A 21,263-nucleotide genomic window follows, 5' to 3' on the forward strand; every position below is an offset into this window, starting at 1 on the left:
ATATCACAGTGATAAGTGCAAAATACAACAAAGTGCCAAGTGCCACACAATGAGTGTGAATATCAAATCCAAGATGTAGTACGTGATTATTAAAGTCCAATATATGAAAGAAATGCACATAAAGTCCATAAAAACAGTTCATAAAAAATCCAACGTGCGTGCATTAATCTTGGTGCTTAGTGCTCAGAATTCCATGCTCAAGTGCCATCCAGTGACCCCCCGGGGACAGCCGCTCACCTCAGAGCGTGCGACTCAGCTGTGAGACTGAGTCTAAACACGCTTTTGAGCCATCCCACGGTTCAGTGATGGAATCCAGATACACAGTTTTCAGCAGCAACTCCACAGTTAGGAATAAAGGAAAAGAAAAACTGGATAGTGTGATATCGTTTATAAATATTTATTAGAATAAAAGCTCCCTACATTAGGGTACTCACATATGCAAGGTGCGTGAGTGCACCAATCTTATAACAGTCTCCAAAGTTTGCCTGTCAGGAGGGATAAGCTGTGCATCGCATCTCAGTGGAAAGAAAGGCTCCGTGCTCCGTCCTGGCCCTTCCCCTGGGGAAAAAGACTCATGGGCTTCTTAGGGCTTTGTATAAGGGCAAGATAATGGTATATTGAACAGACCAAAAGGGAATTGTAAGGAATCCCATACACTTTAATAATGTGCTTCCATAAAGTTATTTAACCGCTTCAGCCCCGGAAGATTTTACCCCCTTCCTGACCAGAGCGTTTTTTGCGATTCCGCACTGCGTCGCTTTAACTGACAATTGCGCAGTCGTGCGACGTGGCTCCCAAACAAAATTGACGTCCTTTTTTTCCCACAAATAGAGCTTTCTTTTGGTGGTATTTGATCGCCTCTGCAATTTTTATTTTTTGCACTATAAACAAAATAAGAGCGACAATTTTGAAAAAAACGCATTATTTTTTACATTTTGCTATAATAAATATCCCCCAAAAATATATAGAAAAACATTTTTTTCCCTCAGTTTAGGCCGATCGTATTCTTCTACATATTTTTGGTAAAAAAAAATGGCAATAAGCGTTTATTGATTGGTTTGCGCAAAAGTTATAGCGTTTACTAAATAGGGGATAGTTTTATGGCATTTTTATTAATAATTTTTTTTTTACTAGTAATGGTGGCGTTTTTTTATTGTGACTGCGACGTTATGGCGGACATGTCGGACATTTTTGACACATTTTTGGGACCATTGTCATTTATACAGCGATCAGTGCGATTAAAAATGCACTGATTACTGTGTAAATGACACTGGCAGTGAAGGGGTTAACCACTAGGGGGCGGGGAGGGGTTAAGTGTGTCCTAGGGGAGTGATTACTAGCTGTAGGGGGATGGGCTAGCAGTGTCATTACTCTGGTCACAGCTCCCGATGACAGGGAGCTGTGATCAGTGACACTTGTCACTAGGCAGAACAGGGAGATTCTGTTTACATCAGCATCTCCCCGTTCGTCCTCTCCGTGAGGCGATCACGGGTATCCCCGCGGCGATCGAGTTCGCGGGAACCGTGACCCGACTCACGGAGCTCTCGGCCGGCGCACGCCGTCAGCGGCGCGTAGGCAATGGCACGGCGGGGAATTCAAATGGACGTACAGGTACGCCCATTTGCCCAGCCGTGCCATTCTGCCGATGTACATCCGCGTGCGCCGGTCGGGAACCGGTTAAGAGAGTTTCTTGTGTATACAGATAGAACTACTTAGTAAGTGTCTACACAGGAGTGACATTGTTGTCAGGTGTACAAACAAACCCCAGGGATAGTAGTTGGTGCTCATTCTTGGTGCTGGTCCCATTAGTAGAATTTCCCTTCTAGATGACGTTTGGTTAGTCAACCTGGTCTCTATAATGGTTACACCCATTCTATGTATGGATTCATGACACAGTGAGGCTGCATTCACACCTAAAACTCTCATAAAACGCTCTGAAAAAACGCCTGAAAAACGTTCAACAAGCAAAATCCCATTCATTTCAATGGCACCTGTTCACATCTGAGCGTTTTGTCAAAAACGCCTGAAAATCGCCCTAAGCTAAAAAAAAAAACATGAGCTTCTTTGGGGCAGATTACAGATGTTTTTCTGCCTTTTACATTGGTGATCTGAACAAAATCGCGGCACAAACACAGTAAAAACTTGCGACTTTGAAACGCTTGGGTGTGAATGCAGCCTAATGCTGGCCATAATGTGAAAAATAAAGCAAATATACCGCGCTGTCTACAAACAATGTCAGAAAGCAGCTACCACAGCAATGGATCAATTGCAAGAAATAGGAATTATGTGAACGATAAGTGCAGCGCTCAAAATTAACTGAACTGAAAATAACAGTATACATATAATGAAAAAGTGCACATATATGATCTGAGAATGAACTCAAGACAATACAAACAATGTTTGGATACATATAAGTATACGCTAAATATACAAATGTAATAAACCTAAAATCAAAATGATAAAGTGAGGCTCATATAAACAAATGTGCAGATAGGAATTAAGTGAATAGTGTCCAATAGTAATATCCAAAGAAAAGGGAAAACAGGTCCTTAATGTTTGGAAAGGTGAACCAAACAATAAAAAAGTAAAATATCCAAAACGTGGTTCAAAATGGCTGACACTTGAAGACTGACAGTTCAAGTGTCAGCCATTTTGAACCACGTTTTGGATATTTTACTTTTTATTGTTTGGGTTAATGTGTTTCCCATTTGAACTGTCTACACTAGGTATATGTAAAAAAACGAACAAATAATAAATTAATTTATGTCCACTGAACGATTTATTGGTCATTACATGATGGCACTATCGTTTGCTCTCACGGCTGAATGTTCGTTTTTCGAAAATTGGTTTGGCCGATTTTTCGTATAGTGTATGGCCAGCATTAAGTTTTCCAAAATTACATTTTTTTTCCCCACAGGTTAAAGAAGGAAATGGTCCAGCGGGTGAATACTGTGGCAGCTGAATTCCGCCGGGTGTCCAACAACCAGATGGCGGAGACTACAAAGCGAGCGATCCGCGAGAATGTGGCTATTGGTTCCCAGCTGGCCAAGATGTCAGATAAGAGCATGGAGCTGATCCATGAGAATGACCTTCTGAAAGAGCGAGAATCTGAACTCCACAAACAGCTGGTGGTGCTGGAGGAGAATGAGAAGGAGCTGGTGAAGAAAAGTCTCAGCAACCAAAAGGTGACATATTACCCTCGAAAGGTGCTGGAGTCATTTGTGTGAAGTGTAATCCTAGAGATAATGATCAGAGATGGACGCAGAATAATCACAGTATAGGGCCCACTTACACGTGCGTTTAGGGGCCAGCTATGATTTCCTGCGGTAGACTCAGCAGGATTTTAGGGGACAGCTGTAGACAGGAAGCCCAATGTAAAGCAATGAGAAGCTGACAGCGCATGCAGCCATTTGTGGTCATTCACATGTAATCAGACATCTGTAAATGATTGGTCATGGATGCAAACTGTTTAAACCAATAAGGAATTTAACCCTTCACAAAAACTAAAAAAAAAATAAATATCCAAAACTAAAAAGAATCTATTTTTGGCTATACATACACTATACTGTTATGCCCCGTACACGCGGTCGGACTTTCTGATGGAAAATGTGCGATCGAGGCTCGTTGTCGGAAATTCCAACCGTGTGTAGGCTCCATCTGACTTTTCCCATCAGAATTTCCGGCACACAAAGTTTGAGAGCTGGATCTAAAATTTTCCGACGACAAAATCCATCGCGTAAATTCTGATCGTGTGTAGACAATTCCGACGCACAAAGTGCCACGCATGCTCAGAATCAAGCAGAAGAGCAGCACTGGCTATTGAACTTCATTTTTTTCGGCTCGTCGTACGTGTTGTACTTCACCGCGTTCTTGACGTTCGGAATTTCTGACCAACTTTGTGTGACCGTGTGTATGCAAGACAAGTTTGAGCCAACATCCGTCTGAAAAAATCTGATGGATTTTGTTGTCAGAATGTCCGATCTTGTGTACAGGGCATAATTGTTGTCAGATTTGATGCTGATCTCCATCAGGAAGCATGACAACAAGTCAACTAGCATTAAACCGGCTTCCTGATAGCGACAAAGGTGGACCATGTCTAGGCAATGTGTGTCCCTCATAGTCTTCATTATGGACATGTGGGTATGTGCAGCATAAAACACTCAGAGTCCAGGTGCAGAGAACAGAGATATATTGTAATTAAAGTTCGGCAAAATACAACAAGCCAGACGGCCAGAAGGGCAACCCGACCAGGAGTATTCACAGGATGTAACAGCAAAGAGTAGTAGCAGAGGGTCTCAGGTGTGCAGACAGCATCTGTCTTAAAGGGTGGAATGTCCGTACCCAAGTGGGGATCCATCTAGGTAGGTTGGCATGTTCCTGCACCTCCCGTGCTCCTTCGGAACCTCTCCCTTTCGCTATGCACTGTTCCCAACAGACAGGTTACCTGTTCCCACTGTAGCCACACATGAAATGAGCACCAAGCCCAGGAGCCAGGGCCTTACAGTGAGGGAAAAAAGTATTTGACCCCCTGCTGATCAGTCTATAATTTTAATGGTAGGTTTATTTTAACAGTGAGAGACAGAATAACAACAAAAATATTCAGAAAAACGCATTTCAAAAAAGTTATAAATTGATTTGCTTTCTTTGTAAAATAATTATTTGACCCCTTCGCAAAACATGGCTTAGTACTTGGTGGCAAAACCCTTGTTGGCAATCACAGAGGTCAGACGTTTCTTGTAGTTGGCCACCAGGTTTGCACACATCTCAGAAGGGGTTTTGTCCCACTCCTCTTTGCAGATCCTCTCCAAGTCATTAAGATTTTGAGGCTGATGTTTGATAACTCGAACCTTCAGCTCCCTCCACATATTTTCTATGGGACTGAGGTCTGGGGACTGGCTAGGCCACTCCAGGACCATAATATGCTTCTTCTTGAGCCACTTCTTTGTTGCCTTGGTCGTATGTTTTGGGTCATTGTCATGCTGGAATACCCATCCACGACTCCTTTTCAATGCCATGGCTGAGGGAAGGAGGTTCCCACCCAAGATTTGATGGTGCATGGCCCCGTCTATCATCCCTTTGATGCAGTGAAGTTGTCCTGTCCCCTTAGCAGAAAAACACCCCCAAAGCATAATGTTTCCACCTCCATGTTTGATGGTGGGAATTATGTTCTTGGGTTCACAAGCACCATTCCTCCTCCTCCAAACACGGTGAGTTGATGCCAAAGAGCTCGATTTTGGTCTCATCTGACCACAACACTTTCACCCAGTTCTCCTCTGAATCATTCACATGTTCATTAGCAAACTTCAGATGGGCCTGTATATGTGCTTTCTTGAGCAGGGGACCTTGCAGGGACTGCAGGATTTCAGTCCTTTACAGCGTAGTGTGTTACCAATTGTTTTCTTTGTGACTTTGGTCCCAGCTGCCTTGATCATTGGAACTCCAAGAGGTGAGATGTTGCATGGAGCCCCAGACCGAGGGAGATTGACAGTTATTTAGTGTTTCTTCCATTTGCAAATAATCGCACCAACTGTTGTCACCCTCTCACCAAGCTGCTTGGCGATGATCTTGTAGCCCATTCTAGCCTTGTGTAGGTCTACAATCTTGTCCCTGACATCCCTGGACAGCACTTTGGTCTTGGCCATGGTGGATAGATTGGAATCTGATTGATTGCTTCTGTGGACAGGTGTCTTTTATACATGTAACAAGCTGAGATTGGGAGCACTCCCTTTAAGAACGTGCTCCTAATCTTAGCTCATTACCTGTACATAAGACACCTGGGAGACAGAAATCTTGCTGAATGATAGGGGATCAAATACTTATTTCACTCATTAAAATGCAAATCAATTTACAACTTTTCTGAAATGCATTTTTTGAGATATTTTTGTTGTTATATATTGTCTCTCACTGTTAAAATAAACCTACCATTAAAATTATAGACTGATCATTTCTTTGTCAGTGGGCAAACATACAAAATCAGCAGGGGGTCAAATACTTTTTTCCCTCACTGTAAATAGACTCTGCCTGATCCAAGATGGTCACCAGAGTCACATGAGACACCAGCATCCAATCGGATAGCTGCCCCATTGGGACCTAGGAAACCATAGAGGAACTAGGTTCCTATTGGCTTCCTCTCCTTTTGCAATGCCGATGTGGTTGAGCGCCACCTGCCGTGGAGAAAATAGACTGCACCTGCCTGTACATGTGATAGGTGACAACTCAGGAGCACAACTGGGACACAGTTATCACCCCATAACAGAAGGTGCCTATACAAAGGACCTTCATGGCAGAATCAATTTTATTAAAAACTGAAGATCTAAAAATATCAAAAACAATGTTTTTTTTTTAAAATAAAATACATTTTTTTCCCTATTTAAATCATTTGCTGTCTCTCATTGTTGCTGATTACCTGCAGCTTTTTTTGCAGACACTTCCTGTCTACAAGCACTCCAATGATGGCTGCATGGTATTTCTCAGGGCAGGTTTCCATTGGGCCATGCCTACCATGTGCGTTACTGCTTGTTTCCACAATACACAGCAATGCACCTGCTGCATGTGTGGCGCCATTCATTGTGAAACGGACTCCAATGCTCCCTACAAGAAGTGCAATGCATGACGCAACACAGTGCACCACAGTGTGCTATATTGCCAAAAAGGGTAAAGTGCATTTTTGATCAGGCTTGGTGCACTGGCAGCCCATTCATAATGATGGTGCACCACACATGTATATTGAAATAAGAATTTTGCTTCTCTCCCATGGCTGCTTTATATTCTAGGTCATCCGCATGTTAACTGAAAAGTGCCAACAACAGCAGGCGATGTTGGACATAGCCAACCAGAAGGAACACGAGCTACTTGAGCTGCACGTATACCATCAGACCCTGCAGGAGGAGGCAGAAAACCTCAGGTGACTTTTTATGAGGAATGTTTGGTGCTTCGCTAAAGACCCATTGCCAACGCCAAAGACGTTGCCCATAGCAACCAATAAGATTCCAAAAATGTGTTGAAACATCTTCAGGTTTTCATTGCTGTTTGTGTCCCTGCTGGGGACATTCACCCTCTCTATTTTTACTGGTGACCATTATCATTGGTACAAAATATAATGGAAAATCCAACATTTTTAGGTTGTCACAGGTGAAGTAAATCTTCCAATGGGGGACACCTGTTCTGTTAATAGCTGTCTCAGGCTCAGTTCACACCTATGCATTTTTTAATGCTTTTTCATTTGTGCAGAAACGCATTACAGTCCATTTAACATGATTTCCTATGGGACATGTTCACATCTATGTTTTTTTCAGCTGCTGAGCTTTTGGAAAGGGTCAAGGACTTTTTTAAAAAGCAAAACGGTGCATTTTTGGTTCAATAGACTGGAGAAGCTGCAGAAATGCATGTAGTGCATTTTTGCCGTGATTTTGGCGCTATTTGTGTTTTTTTAATCCACCCAACAAATTGGCCAAAAAAAAAGCATAAGAAATGCAAAACGTGTCACAAACAGACAAAAAATGCGTCAAAAACACGTGTGCAAAAAACACAAAATGCACCTCAAAAAAGCACTGCAAAAACGGATCAAAAGAAAACTGCATAGGTGTGAACTTATGAGAGGATTACTTTGTAGAGATTTTTTTCTGCATCTCCTGGAGAGAAATTGAAGGAAAATTTCCCCAATGGGGTGCACACACCTTTTCCCAGGGAGACTCAGCAATAAAAACCTTACAGAGGTTGTGGCTCTTCCCTGCTCTATATAATATACAACCTTGGCTGGAGCTTTAAAAGTCCATCCTCAGTACATTACAGTACTAAAAGTTGCAAGTGACTCGCACAAAGTCCTACATTAATTGAAGCATTGCCCGAAATATCAGATATACACCACTGATGGTGCCAGGCCTCATTGTAGGTGGTCCACAATTTAATGTAAATGTATAGTGTTTTCGTATATTTTTTTTACCATGTTTACGACTGAAAAAAAAAATTGTGGATATATTTTTTCATTTTCTTGTAGTCAAGTAAACATATACTATTGAAATATTGCATATGAACATTTAATTTGTAGTATTTCCAGCCAAGAGGTGGAGCTCTGGGCTCCTTTTCATACTTTCACAAGGCTAACTTTTTTTTCAAATTCTTTATTTATGCAAGTACAAAACAGCAGCAACATCACACAAAAAGTAAATTACCACTCAGTGAGAAGATATACAGAATATGTACATTAAGTCCAAAGTGCAAAAGTATAAAATGAATGTCAAATACCGGATGCCAATAAGGACATATCTACAAACATGAAGAGATTTATCCAGTGAAACTACCAAACCTAGGGACTGGGGGGGTTTGATCCTGACTATCGGCCATGAGCCGCATAGGCCCTTGGAGAAAGAGTATCCCTAGAGTTCAAGGTCGTAATCAGTAGCGTCCCCGCACTACTATACTGCCAGTTACCGGCCATAGTACATGCTCAATCGGATATCCAATTTTCAGGGAAGAAGAAGAGAGAATCAGAAGAGCATGAAGGGTACAAAAAAGGGCATGGAGACGGAAAAAAAAAAAAGGGGGAAGGGGAGGAGTGCTATGCTGGGAGCTCGTGTTGAAAGGAAAAACAATAAGAAGTCAACCCTCAGAACAGGTTTCCAGTAGGGCCTTGCCCTCATCAGAGTACATGAACATGTTCCAGTAGAACTATATTTTGGTATATTGTTCCCGACGGTCCTGTGCAGTAAGAACTAAATCTTCCAGATGGTTGATTTCCTCCACCTTGTTGAGTCACAACAAGATAGAAGGGGGGTTTTGGTCTTTCCCTCGTAGAGGGTTTGGTCCAACTTCTTGTAAGTCCCAACAGAGATAGGGGCGCAATAGAGGAGGGAGTGGGAAGTCTCTAAATTGTTGAGTGGGTCTCCGCACCTCTTTCCAGTAATGGCCTAACTTCGGGCAGGACCAAAATATATACAAAAGTGTCCTTGTTCCTCCCGGCATCTCCAGCATCAATCCAAAGTCTCAGGGTAGTATTGATGTAACACTGATGGGGTACGGTACCATTGGGTGAGCAACTTGTAATTAGTCTCCTGAACGCGGGTACATATGGAGGACTTCAGAGCAAATCGAATGAAGCTCCAACGTTGGTTGGGTGTGAACTTTTTATTAAGATCCAGTTCCCATTTACTTAGGCAACCTGGGGTAATTTTAATTGTTTTGACTATAAAACATGTTTACAGAGCTAAATAGCTGCAGCTTATATCATATAGCTGAATGATTGACCTTCCTTGCTGTTTTGTATAGATTTTAAGTTAAATGGAGGCCTTCTCAAATGAAGACTCTACTTACGGAGGCCTTCTCAAATGAAGACTCTACTTACGGAGGCCTTCTCAAATGAAGACTCTACTTACGGAGGCCTTCTCAAATGAAGACTCTACTTACAGAGGCCTTCTCAAATGAAGACTCTACTTACGGAGGCCTTCTCAAATGAAGACTCTACTGCTGTGCTCTGTCTTTAGATTGCTCTGCAAAGGCAGTGTAATCTGTAGTATTATCTATTTGTAAAAAATACATTATATATATATATATATATATATATATATATATATATATATATATATATATATATATATATCTGAATTTGAAAAAATGAAATAAAATTGACTCCAAAATAAGTATAGTCTCCTTTAGCTGCTGGCCTGTCCTGGACAGAACATGAGAGTTTTATGAACTCTATGGAGTACACTTCTTGAATATTGGTCATTTTAAGTTGAGAATGATGGGAATGTACCCAAGAACCTCAACTGTGGGCAGAAGGAAGTGTTGGATTATACTGCGAGTTACAGAAACTATAAGTTAAACAAAGCAACAGCAGTGTAGGTGGGGGCACAAAGGGTAGCTTTGGGCAAACCTTCTGAAACTTGGACACTGGAAACATTTTTACAGTAGCCCCAAACTGACCAAGGTTAGGGACGAAATGCCATAATAACAAACTCTTGTTCTTGGGATGTGTGACAAAGAACGTTTTGGTATAGAAGACAGCCTCAGAGAGGTTGTTTGTTTAAAAAAAGAAAGGAAGAGTACCAGAGAGAAATAAAGTTTCCTTCCAGGTCATACAGTAGTTGCTTTTTCCTTCATTAATATATTATTGTCAATAAAATTATGGTCCCTTCCTTCTAGACAGAGAATGGTCCATCTGGAAGAAGAGGTGCTGAGACTGATTGCAGAGAAGGACAAGGTGATTGGTGAGCTGGAAGATGAGAAGAAAACAAGGCAAACGGTGGAGAGGGTCTTGGGGGAGGCTGCCTCGTCTCTGAAGGATGTGCTTATGGTATGAATTCTCATAGTAAGCTAATTACATTATGGCAAAGGACGTCAACTAAGTGCAGTATATAGGAAAGGACTTTATTAGAAGTCACAAGTGACAGTTTTTAATAAAGTCCTTTCTTATATACTGCACTTAGTTGGCACTCTCTGGTGTTTACTTCAGTCTCATTGAGGAGCTGCCATGGATATCTTTGGGCCTATGGATGTTTTAATATAATCCTACACCCCAAAAGCACATTCACATGCATGATTATGTTGTAGTTTAGCTGCATCCCTACTTGTGCCTTTCTTAATAGTTCTCTGTAATATATGAAATGACAGCTGTAAAAACACTTGATCCATCCTTATATGTTTGTATACAGTATATCTAGGTGTCGTTCGATATTAATATACATCTCAGTGTAGTTTTTATAGCTGTGGATAGGAATATAGAGATATGATCATTAAGTCTAGTAAATTGTTCTTTTTGGGGACTTGAGTTATATCAGAACTTAATGAAGGATCTGATCATTGATAATACGGTATCTATCAGACAGCCTAAAGCATAGGTGGGAAATATGTACTTTCATAATGCATTCTTAAATCTGCAGCCTTCATACAATAATGTCTGGTGATCCCGCCATGAGGGTCCATGGTTAGACCTTTCCTGTTATAGGGATGCTCTGTCCCTGTCTCCCAAATGTGATCCTTCATTTCATGCCATGTTATTGAGACAGGAAGTCAGGGGAAATTCAAAATTTTACACCAAAAAACGGGAGTGGAGGGAAAATCTTTCAATGGGAACACCTGTTCCAATGCTAGCTTTCAAAGGTGGGATTTTCTCCAACTTTGGGGATACTTGCACTTACTTTCTGTCATGTGTCTGGGATAGAAAAATAAAATAAGTCTCCCTGATGGAGACACAGATAGCAATAGCAAAATGGGCAAAGGTTCTAATCCCTCACTTAGGGGCTTGGTGTACATGCTGGGAGACATTATGAAGGCTAACTTAAACAAGAGTTCTCTTTAAAAAAGGCCTACAGTATTTAAAGTGAAGTTGTTAGGTGTGCTGGGCAAATGCCTAATACTGCACTACAAGTTCATCCATACTGCTGTATCCGGGAGAAAATTGTCAAAGCTTATTGCAAATACAGTGCCTTGAAAAAGTATTCACACCCCTTGACATTTTCCATATTTTGTCATGTTACAACCAAAAACGTAGATGTATTTTATTGGGATTTTATGTGATAGACCAACACAAAGTGGAAGGAAAATGATAAATGGTTTTCACATTTTTTTTACAAATAAATATGTGAAAAGTGTGGCCTGCATTTGTATTCAGCCCACCCAAGTCAATACTTTGTAGAACCACCTTTCACTGCAATTACAGCTGCAAGTCTTTTTGGGGATGTCTCTACCAGTTTTGCACATCTAGAGAGTGACATTTTTGCCCATTCTTCTTTGCAAAATAGCTTAAGCTCTGTCAGATTGAATGGAGAGCGTCTGTGAACAGCAATTTTCAAGTCTTCCCACAGATTCTCAATTGGATTTAGGTCTGGACTTTGACTGGGCCATTCTAACACATGAATATGCTTTGATTGAAACCATTCCATTGCAGCTTTGGCTGTATGTTTAGGGTCCTTGTCCTGCTGGAAAGTGAACCTCCGCTCCAGTCTCAAGTCTTTTGCAGACCCTAATGCCCTGTACACACGATAGGATTTTCCGATGGAAAATGTGTGATAGGACCTTGTTGTCGGAAATTCCGACCGTGTGTAGGCTCCATCACACATTTTCCGTAGGAATTTCCGACACACAAAGTTTGAGAGCTTGCTATAAAATTTTCCAACAACAAAATCCGTTGACGGAAATTCCGATGGTGTGTACACAAATCCGACGCACAAAGTGCCACGCATGCTCAGAATAAATTAAGAAACGAAAGCTATTGGCTACTGCCCTGTTTATAGTCGTTAGTCGTTAAACGTACGTGTTTTACGTCACCACGTTCAGAACGATCGGATTTTCCATCAACTTTGTGTGACCGTGTGTATGCAAGACAAGTTCCATGGATTTTGTTGTCGGAATGTCCGATCGTGTGTACGGGGCATAACAGGTTTTCTTCTAAGATTGCCCTATATTTGTCTCCATCCATCTTTCCATCAACTCTGATCAGCTTCCCTGTCCCTGCTGAAGAAAAGCATCCCCAACACATGATGCTGCCACTGCCATGTTCCACAGTGGGGATGGTGTGTTCAGGGTGATGTGCAGTGCTAGTTTTCCGCCACGCATGGCGTTTTGCTTTTAGACCAAAAAGTAAAATTTTGGTCTCATCTCACCAGAGCACCTTCTTCCACATATTGCTGTGTCCCCCACATGGCTTCTCGCAAACTGCAAACGGGACTTCTTATGGCCTTCTTTCAACAATGACTTTCTTCTTGCCACAACAATAGTTGTCCTGTGGACAGATTCACCCTTCTGAGCAGTTCCTTCAGAGCTAGCATGGGCATTTTGGCTGCTTCTCTGAATAATGCTTTCCTTGCCCGGCCTGTCAGTTTAGGTAGATGGTCATGTCTTGGTAGGTTTGCAGTTGTGCCATACTCTTTCCATTTTCGGATGATGGATTGAACAGTGCTCCGTTCAAAGCATGGGATACTTTTAAATATAACCCTGCTTTAAACTTCCACAACTTTATCCCTGACCTGTCTGGTGTGTTCCTTGGCCTTCATGATGCTGTTTGTTTACCTTAGGTTCTCCAACAAACCTCTGAGGACTTTACAGGACAACTGTATTTATACTGAGATTAAATTACACACAGGTGGGCTCTATTTACTAATTAGATGACTTCTGGGGGCAATTGGTTCCACTAGCTTTTAGTTAGGGGGTATCAGAGTAAACGGGGCTGAATACAAATGCACCCCACACTTTTAAGATATTTACCGTATTTATCGGCGTATAACACGCACTTTTGTCGTGGGTGCGTGTTATACGCCGATCCCCGCTGTTTGTGTGGGGAAGAGGAGCGAGCGCTGCCGAAAAAGACCGAACCGAGCCAAGTGTACTGTGTATTCGGCTCGGCTCCTCTTGGCTGCGCTCGCAGTCATGCCATCCCGCCTCCCTGCTGTGTGAGTGAAAGAGGAGCGAGCGTCGCCGAAAAAGACCGAGCCGAGTGTACTGTGTACTCGGCTCGGCTCCGCTCGCAGTCCCGCCTCCTAGCCTTTACGTCCCGCCATTAGACCGGTTATGTGTCCATCATAGGAGCCGGGCCAAGGGGTGGGACTGCGAGACGGGCGGCACAATAATTTAGAAAATCTCGGCGGTGCATTCATTTAAAAAACGATAATGCTGCAATTTTGGGCAAGGCTGGACACTGGGGAAGGCTGAACACTGGGCAAGGCTGCAGATGAACACTGGGCAAGGCTGCAGATACACACTTCAAATGTAAGTTTTTTTCCTTAAACTTCCCTCCTAAAAGTTTTTTTCCTTAAACTTCCCTCCTAAACTTGGGGTGCGTGTTATACGCTGGCACGTGTTATACGGCGATAAATACGGTATTTGTAAAAAAATTTAAAAACCATTTATCATTTTCCTTCCACTTCACAATTATGTGCCACTTTGTGTTGGTCTATCACATTAAATCCCCCAAAAAAAATCCATTTACGTTTTTGGTTGTAATGTAGATGAGGCTTTACTGGGTTTGCAGAATATGCAGACTTGGGAAAATGTGAATTATTTACAGAGTAGGTGAGTACCATTCTATTCCTTATGGTTGCGGAGAAGCAGACTGACAGGTTCACTCTTATCTCACTTCTCACTAGCAGCTGCAATCTAAGGAAGCAGGAGTGTACAACTAAGAGCAGATTGGTTGGTAGTCAATGAGAGAGTGCCTTGCTGGAAGCTCACTGTCCCTCTGCTGGCATCCCTATCAAGTCCTGAGAGCTGCATAGCACATATATTGGGGCTACATGCAACCCTTGCGTCTAAAGCCTGGTATAATAGTTCTCTGTATGTCATTACCTGTGGCTGTACTGTAATATTATAGAAGCAGTCCAGGAAAGGTTACAATGTATGATATAAAGGTGGCATGATATAAATTTTTATTCTTACTAATTTTCACTATTTACTGTATGTCTGTGCAGAAGACACCCAAAATTGAAGGGGAGGACACAGAAGCGACATTATTAGTAAAACAAAACCAACTTTTGGAGAAACTCTTGGTGCTACTCAACAGTGCGGCCACATTAGGCCTTGGTCCAGCCTTAGATGACTTCCAGAGCAGAGATAACCAATCTACGGATCTTCACATTACATCTAAAGTCAACAGGTACAATTTATTAAAATAAGCACATTCCTATTCCTATCCTCAAGATGCTCCTTGACTATGAGTAATGACCAAAAGAACAAGAGTCAAAGGACAAGTGGCAGAAATGTAGGATTTCTGTACTTGTCATAAAATCCTTTGTTCTTTTTGGAGGGACACAGGAATTCTTAGGAAAGGTCTGAAGGAAAAGACCAATGATCTCTGAAACAAGATAGACTAGGCAGAAACATGGCCCCTGAAAGTGCTGTCATCAAACACAGCTGCAAAAGACACATTCACTCTACTGAGGACAATAGCAAAAAATTGAGGCATGATAGTTTTGGGCTTGATTATCCTGTGCTGGCCAACGCCTTTTTGTTTCCAGTGACCATTTCTCCTGTAGGGGGGCAGTATAACCCAACAGTCTAAGAATACTAAGAACTCCTGTTTCCTTCAATGGATGAGAAAGAGAAAACAAGGTTTTTCAGTGGGATTGTTGGGGTTACTATTTGAAACGGAATACGAGATTTGACTATATGGAAGCAGCTTATTAGTAGAGCTAAGCTAAGCCACATACCAGACTCAGGACCACATGGTATAGTATATCATCATAAGAAGGCAATAAACAGGCTGCTCTGAAAGATTTGAAAGCCCAATTGCATCCCTTTGATACTGATCCTGAAGTGAACACCTTTGACATTTCAAATCTTCAAGAGCTTCATGATCTGTAGGTCTGCCTCTGATACTGACGCTTTTGCAGAATTAGTTTCTAAGAGTCATGCACTTATTAAAAACATGTGTTGTATTCCTTTTTCTGGGTCTCACTGTAAAGATGGTATTTCATACACATTGTAGGAACATTGATTGTAAACACATGGCAGTTTCTTCTAGGCATCTTGTGTCGCCCACGTTGAAAGGCCCGGGTGTCATTCCTCATTACCGGATAGGAGATCTGGGACTAGTACCGAGACAAGACACCTCTGGGGGGGTGATCAGCAGAATTGGAATGCTTTCTAGAACCACAAGACTTGGGCCTATACAAGCCTATCCAGGCACTGCAAAGGTAAGACCCCAGACCCCTTCGTATTAGTTGTCCAAGTCCATGTGTATGATTATAAAGAAACAGTTATGGAATATTTTGTACCCCAAAAAGCTTTAAGCCCCAAGGTGAACATAGCAGTAATTGTTATAACAATTAATACAAAAATGTGTATTGCGCTACTCTTCAACTTATATAACCATGGCTATATACCGTGCCTATGTACTGTACAGTAAATCACTAAACATGCATAATCCCATTAATTAATATACATGTGCATAAAATAAGTCCTCACAAATAAAATAAAAATAAATGAAAGTCCAATCAAAAAGTTAATTACCAATCTCCGTGCTTAACAAAATTCAACTCTGTGCTCCACCTGAAGAATGTGCAAAACTCCACCAGCAGTAAGAAGACCCGCTCACCTAAATAGTGGTCCTATATAGAAATACAGGTCACAAAGCACCTTATTACATCATCTGTCTGTGTTTCTAATCTATTGGGTAAAGGAGAGTAGGTTCCCTTTAAATCACCAACAGGTCCCCTTTAACTCATCAGTATCCTTCTGCTCATATATTTGCCCATAAGAGATGAAGAGGCCTCCAATAGCGCAGTACCGTTTACTTAAAATTACAATCTGCAATATAGCACGCTCACAGACTCTTGACCAGCATTGAGAAAACACTCACTTCCAAGAGCCTGTTTAAGCCATGTGGGCAGTTACGTAATGTGTAGGGCGGAGCCAGGTGACGTCACTTTTGGTCCAGAGCCGAAACCGCAAGTGAGTGTTTTCTCAATGCTGGTAAAAAGTCTGAGACGCCAAATGAATATCACATATGAATATGAATGTGAGTGTGCTATATTGTGGATTGGAATTTTGTGGAGTTTTGCACATTCTTCAGGTGGAGCATGGAGTTGAATTTATTAAGCACGGAGATTGTTAATTAACTTTTTGATTGAACATTTATTCATGTTTATAAATGTTTTGTTTGTGATGATTTATTATAGGCATTTCTATATTAAATTAAAAAGTGATTGTAAAGGTTCCTTTAAAAAAAAAAATATATATATATAACAAACATGTCATACTTACCTGCTCTGTGCAAGGGTTTTGCACAGAGTGGCCCCAATCCTCCTTTTCTGGGGTCCCCCCGGGCGCTCCTGGCTCCTCCTCCTCTTCGGGGAGTGCCCCCACGGAGAGCCAATTTCCATATATTTCCACCCGTGCAGGCGCGCTCCCGAGTCCTACTGCTGCGTCCATTGACACAGACAGAAGGACTCGGCCCCGCCCCAGGCTCCCATGTCACTGGATTTGATTGAAAGCAGCGGGAGCCAATGGCTCCCACTGCTATCAATCTATACAATGAGGACCCGAGACAGCGGCTGGAGCTTCTGGGCTCCTGTTCGCCGATGGGTTCAGGTAAGGAAAAGGGGGGCTCTGGGGGGCAGCTGCAGCCATGAAGGTTTTTCAGAAGACTTTACAACTCCTTTAAAAGGATTATGCATATTTAGTGATTTATTGTAAAGTACAAGGCACGGTTATATACTGTACGTTGGAGAGTACCGCAATACACATTTTTGTATTAATTGTTGTCTTGCTTTTGGGAACACATTATTGGTGTATGCTGCAGCCTCTTACTATTAGTATTTATTATTTTTCTGCATATTTTTTTTTTTTTTTTTTTTTTAGTTTTTTGTGGTGGCGCACAGAGTCTTCTGTATTTACAGCCATTATTGTAACCTGTCATTTCGTGAGAGTTATGAATACAGAAAAAGATACCCTGAATGTATGTGTTCTTCTTTTAGGGCCGGCTATCAATAAGTCAAGAGGACAGACTACCCAAACAAAGTGCATTACCGGGAATATCTTCCACATCTGGCAGCAAGCCAATTCTGATATAATTTTGATAGACGTACAATAAAGTAGCTCATCAGGAATTAAAGATACAGTGAAGGATTTTGTGACAACCTGACAACAGATATTATTTTTTTTTTGGTAGGAAGTAGAGGCGAAATTACTAAAGAAGAAATAGAATAGAAATGGGGTTATACAGGGGAATTGTCTACCTTACCATATTTGGAGGTAAAAAAAACAATCACAGACTGAGACTCACATCACAAATAAGAAGACAATGAGCTGGGCAGTTTCAGTTGTTCTACTGATGCTAGATAAGGAGGAGAAACCCGATGTACTACACAGCCTCAGTCAGTAACTTATCACCAGAGGTACACTGAGCAGTAAACGGGACCACTCAGATGTGAGCTTGTTGCCATGTGCATGATAAGCTTTAAAGTAGCACTGTGACCACGCTATGGATACGGACTGTTTGCATATTCCTATGTAGTAGTAAAAATGCTGTACCCTTTTAATGCCAAGGACGTGCCTTACAAGTCATGGTATTGAAATGGTTAGGACAAGCTCACGTCTGCAACTGCAGCCATGAGAAATAGCCACACTTGTCCCATTAACATTCATGAACGGAGATGAGGTCTTAAGCTGGCCATACATGGATCAAAATTCAGCTGGTTCAGCAGGGAACAGACGAATTTCGATCCATGTATGGGCAGAGCGGTTGTACAGAAGTTGATCTACCGATCGACTACAACCACCCTGTTGCATTTTTGCCAATCGATCAGTGCTATAGCCGGCGACACTGATAAGTGTATTCTGATGTTAAGGCAAGTCTCCCCTCTGTCAGAATACAAAGGCACAGCGGGAGGATTACCCCATCCACATTGAATGTGTGGAAGGATAAATTGAGTCATTTTCTTCAACCCGCTGGTTCAAGGGAAAAAAAGAGAATCATCTATAAAACGTTCCCTTTTGTTTGAAGGTACATTATTGCATTGTTCCATTTTGTTTGGTGTTAATGAGATCGGCTCCAGTCCACCTGTCTGATTTTCACTGATATGTGACTTTTAATTTCTCTGCCAGCAGAGTAATAGTTGCCATTTTTAACATTGTGCCATTGTAATCTCTACAACACTAAGCATAAGCAGAATGATATTCCATCTATTCTTTGTAAATAACATATTCAACTGCAGATTTCAGTTTCTTCGGGTTGCTTTGAACCAGCAATAAGTTGTCACTTGGCTATCATTGTGAAGCTAAAAGTGCACCTCTCCTCCTTACTGATCTGTTGTGGGCTGCTATGGCTGACAGGTAACAAAGACAAATGACAGCCAGCCAATTACAACCCAGAAAGAGTGGAGAAGTGGACTCACTCTAAAGCTGGCCATACATTATACAATTTTCTTTTTTAATCACCCTAATGCCGCCTACACACGAGTGGACTTTCCGGCGGACTAGGTCCGACAGGATTAGTCCGGCGGACAATCCGATAGTGTGTGGGCTAGTCTGATAGCTTTTCGGGATAAAAATCCGACGGACCTAGAAATAGAACATGTTTCAAATCTGTCCAACGGACTCAAAGTCCGACGGACTAAAATTGGGAAAACTGTCTGTGTGCTGGTCCAACGGACCAAATACGACACAAGGGAAGCTATTGGCTACTGGCTATTGAAATTCCTTTTTTAGTCCCGTTTACGCATCACGTTCAAACGGAATGGACTTATGAACGGACTTAGTCCTATCGTGTGTGGCCAAGTCCGTTGGTTCGGAAAGTCCGTCGGACCCAGTCAGAAAATCCATCGGAAAGACCGTCAGACCTAGTCTGCCGGAAAGTCCGCTCGTGTGTACGCAGGATTAGATTTACCTTCATCTTAAACTGCCCGATTGCATACAAATTGTGTTTAGATTTGACCTCGTATTAGATGGTTTTGATAAATCTAAAGGAAAATTGTACAAGAAAATTGTATAATGTATGGCCAGCCTTAGGTCCCTTTCACACATAATGTCTATTTTTGACGGACTCCACTTGCTCAGCTGGGATCGCTCAGTTGATCCCTGCTGAGCCGGCAGATGACAGGTCCGTCTCAGCCCACAGATCTCCACTCTCCGGGATCGGATGAAAACGGATCCGCCTGTCCATTTTCATCCAATCCGATCCGCCAGACGGATGGAAAATAGGGTTTCCATCCACCTGAATTTAGCAGATCGGATGTCAGCAGACATGTCAGCGCTGACATCCGTCAGTCCATAGAACTGTATGGAACGTCCGTTCAGGTCTGCCTAAAAAACTCACAGGCGGACCTGAATGGTCCGCTTGTGTGAAAGGGGCCTTACAATGAAAAAGACTTAATGGGGTAAAGGGAGTAGAAAAGAAATTCCCATTTTTCAATCATTTTCACTCCCAAACACTTCAAGCTTTTAATTTCTTAGTGAGACTCGTCAACACTGTTTTATTGGGTCATCAGAGCTTACAAATGTCTCTAATTTATTACTATTGATGATTTGTGCCAGGACAAGGTTCACTTTGAAAATGTTGCTGTATTATAATCTTGAGCTGTTGCTTAATAAAATCTCATTATTTCTTGTGAAATCATTATTGATAGGAACCACTTTCACAGAAACAAAAAGAATGAAGAACCAGATCTGCAGTAATGTGTGGATGTGCATTCTTCTTAGAGGTTATCACAGTTGATGGACAAATCCTGGCTGCTAATAAACCATACCTGCCCACATTTTATCATAATTTGAGTGAAAAAGAGTGACGGGTTGATGCTGAGCATACTGTCAAGTATTCTGATAGAAGCCAGAAAGCAAGTCTGAGGCTGGGTTCACACTGCTGTGCGAAGCGGCTCACAGCGGGGGTCCTGTGTCTCCCTGTTCTCTTTTTCAAGAATAAATCAGGGCTGAGTTTTTGGCTGGAATCGGATCTGAAACAGACTAGAAGATGCCTTCAAACCGCTCCGCAGCCGTCCTGGAGATGTGTGACCTGGCTCCATTGAGAGCCAGTCACAATTTCCTGACATGCGAATTGGATGTGGAGAAACCTGAATCCAATTCGCACTAGTGTGAACCCAGCCTCAGTCTGGTACGAGACAGACCCTTTATATACGTATGTAACCAGACAACATCCAATTAACAAATACCTTAGATCACATAAATCAAAGTATGTCTGTACTTTTCGGAGCATTTCTTATATTGAAAAAACAGATGTATAGGGCATAAAGACACCGCTATCAAAAGTTGACTTAGATACGCAACAACAAGAGAAACTAGCTGAGCTACAATGATATTACCTTATTGGCACTCCAAAACAAATATGGTATATTTCCCATTCATTTTGATATGCAGAATGATGTTCAGTCTCCATTATTTATTACAACTTTAAGGATATAGCATCTTATGAAACAGATAAGGGAGGACGGGATAGAAATCTTAATTTCTGTTTCAACCATTTTTATTATTTTCAATAAAGAACATTAGAAACAAATGTCTCCTGTTCATTCATGATGAAACATTAGTAAGGGCCATAGCAAAGGCACACATTGTACAAAGAGTGGAAAGCCATCAAGTAGAGCCAAGAGTAGGGCCTGAGTCTTGACAGCTTTTTTTTCATGGTATAGAAGTAGCAAGACAGGTCTGAGGAGGCCTCTGCAAGGCAAACTCTTTGGTTTTGATATTGTTCCAGCTATAAAACCCGGTGGTCACATGTAGGGAGGCATGAACATTCCAATTCTTGTTGTTACCTGTATCAATGGTTCTCAACCTCAGTCCTCAAGTACCCCCAACGGGCCATGTTTTGGGAGCTTCCCTTA

At 41.8% G+C, this 21,263-nt stretch overlaps 1 protein-coding gene across 2 annotated transcripts in view; it reads left to right on the forward strand.

The window, feature by feature from the left end:
* CFAP157 (cilia and flagella associated protein 157) overlaps positions 1–20,887 on the forward strand; it is a 38,714-nt gene extending 17,827 nt beyond the window's left edge. For both annotated transcript variants that reach the window (XM_073600445.1, XM_073600446.1), the window contains exons 4-9: positions 2,918–3,185; positions 6,774–6,904; positions 10,141–10,291; positions 14,400–14,584; positions 15,452–15,623; positions 17,406–20,887. In XM_073600445.1, the coding sequence (XP_073456546.1) occupies positions 2,918–3,185; positions 6,774–6,904; positions 10,141–10,291; positions 14,400–14,584; positions 15,452–15,623; positions 17,406–17,501 (1,003 nt within the window). In that variant the 3' untranslated portion in view covers positions 17,502–20,887. The remainder of the gene's footprint in view (positions 1–2,917; positions 3,186–6,773; positions 6,905–10,140; positions 10,292–14,399; positions 14,585–15,451; positions 15,624–17,405) is intronic.
* The last annotated feature ends 376 nt before the right edge of the window (positions 20,888–21,263 follow it).

This window comes from Aquarana catesbeiana, linkage group LG09, assembly GCF_042186555.1.
Source record: "Aquarana catesbeiana isolate 2022-GZ linkage group LG09, ASM4218655v1, whole genome shotgun sequence".
Classification (NCBI taxonomy): domain Eukaryota; kingdom Metazoa; phylum Chordata; class Amphibia; order Anura; family Ranidae; genus Aquarana; species Aquarana catesbeiana.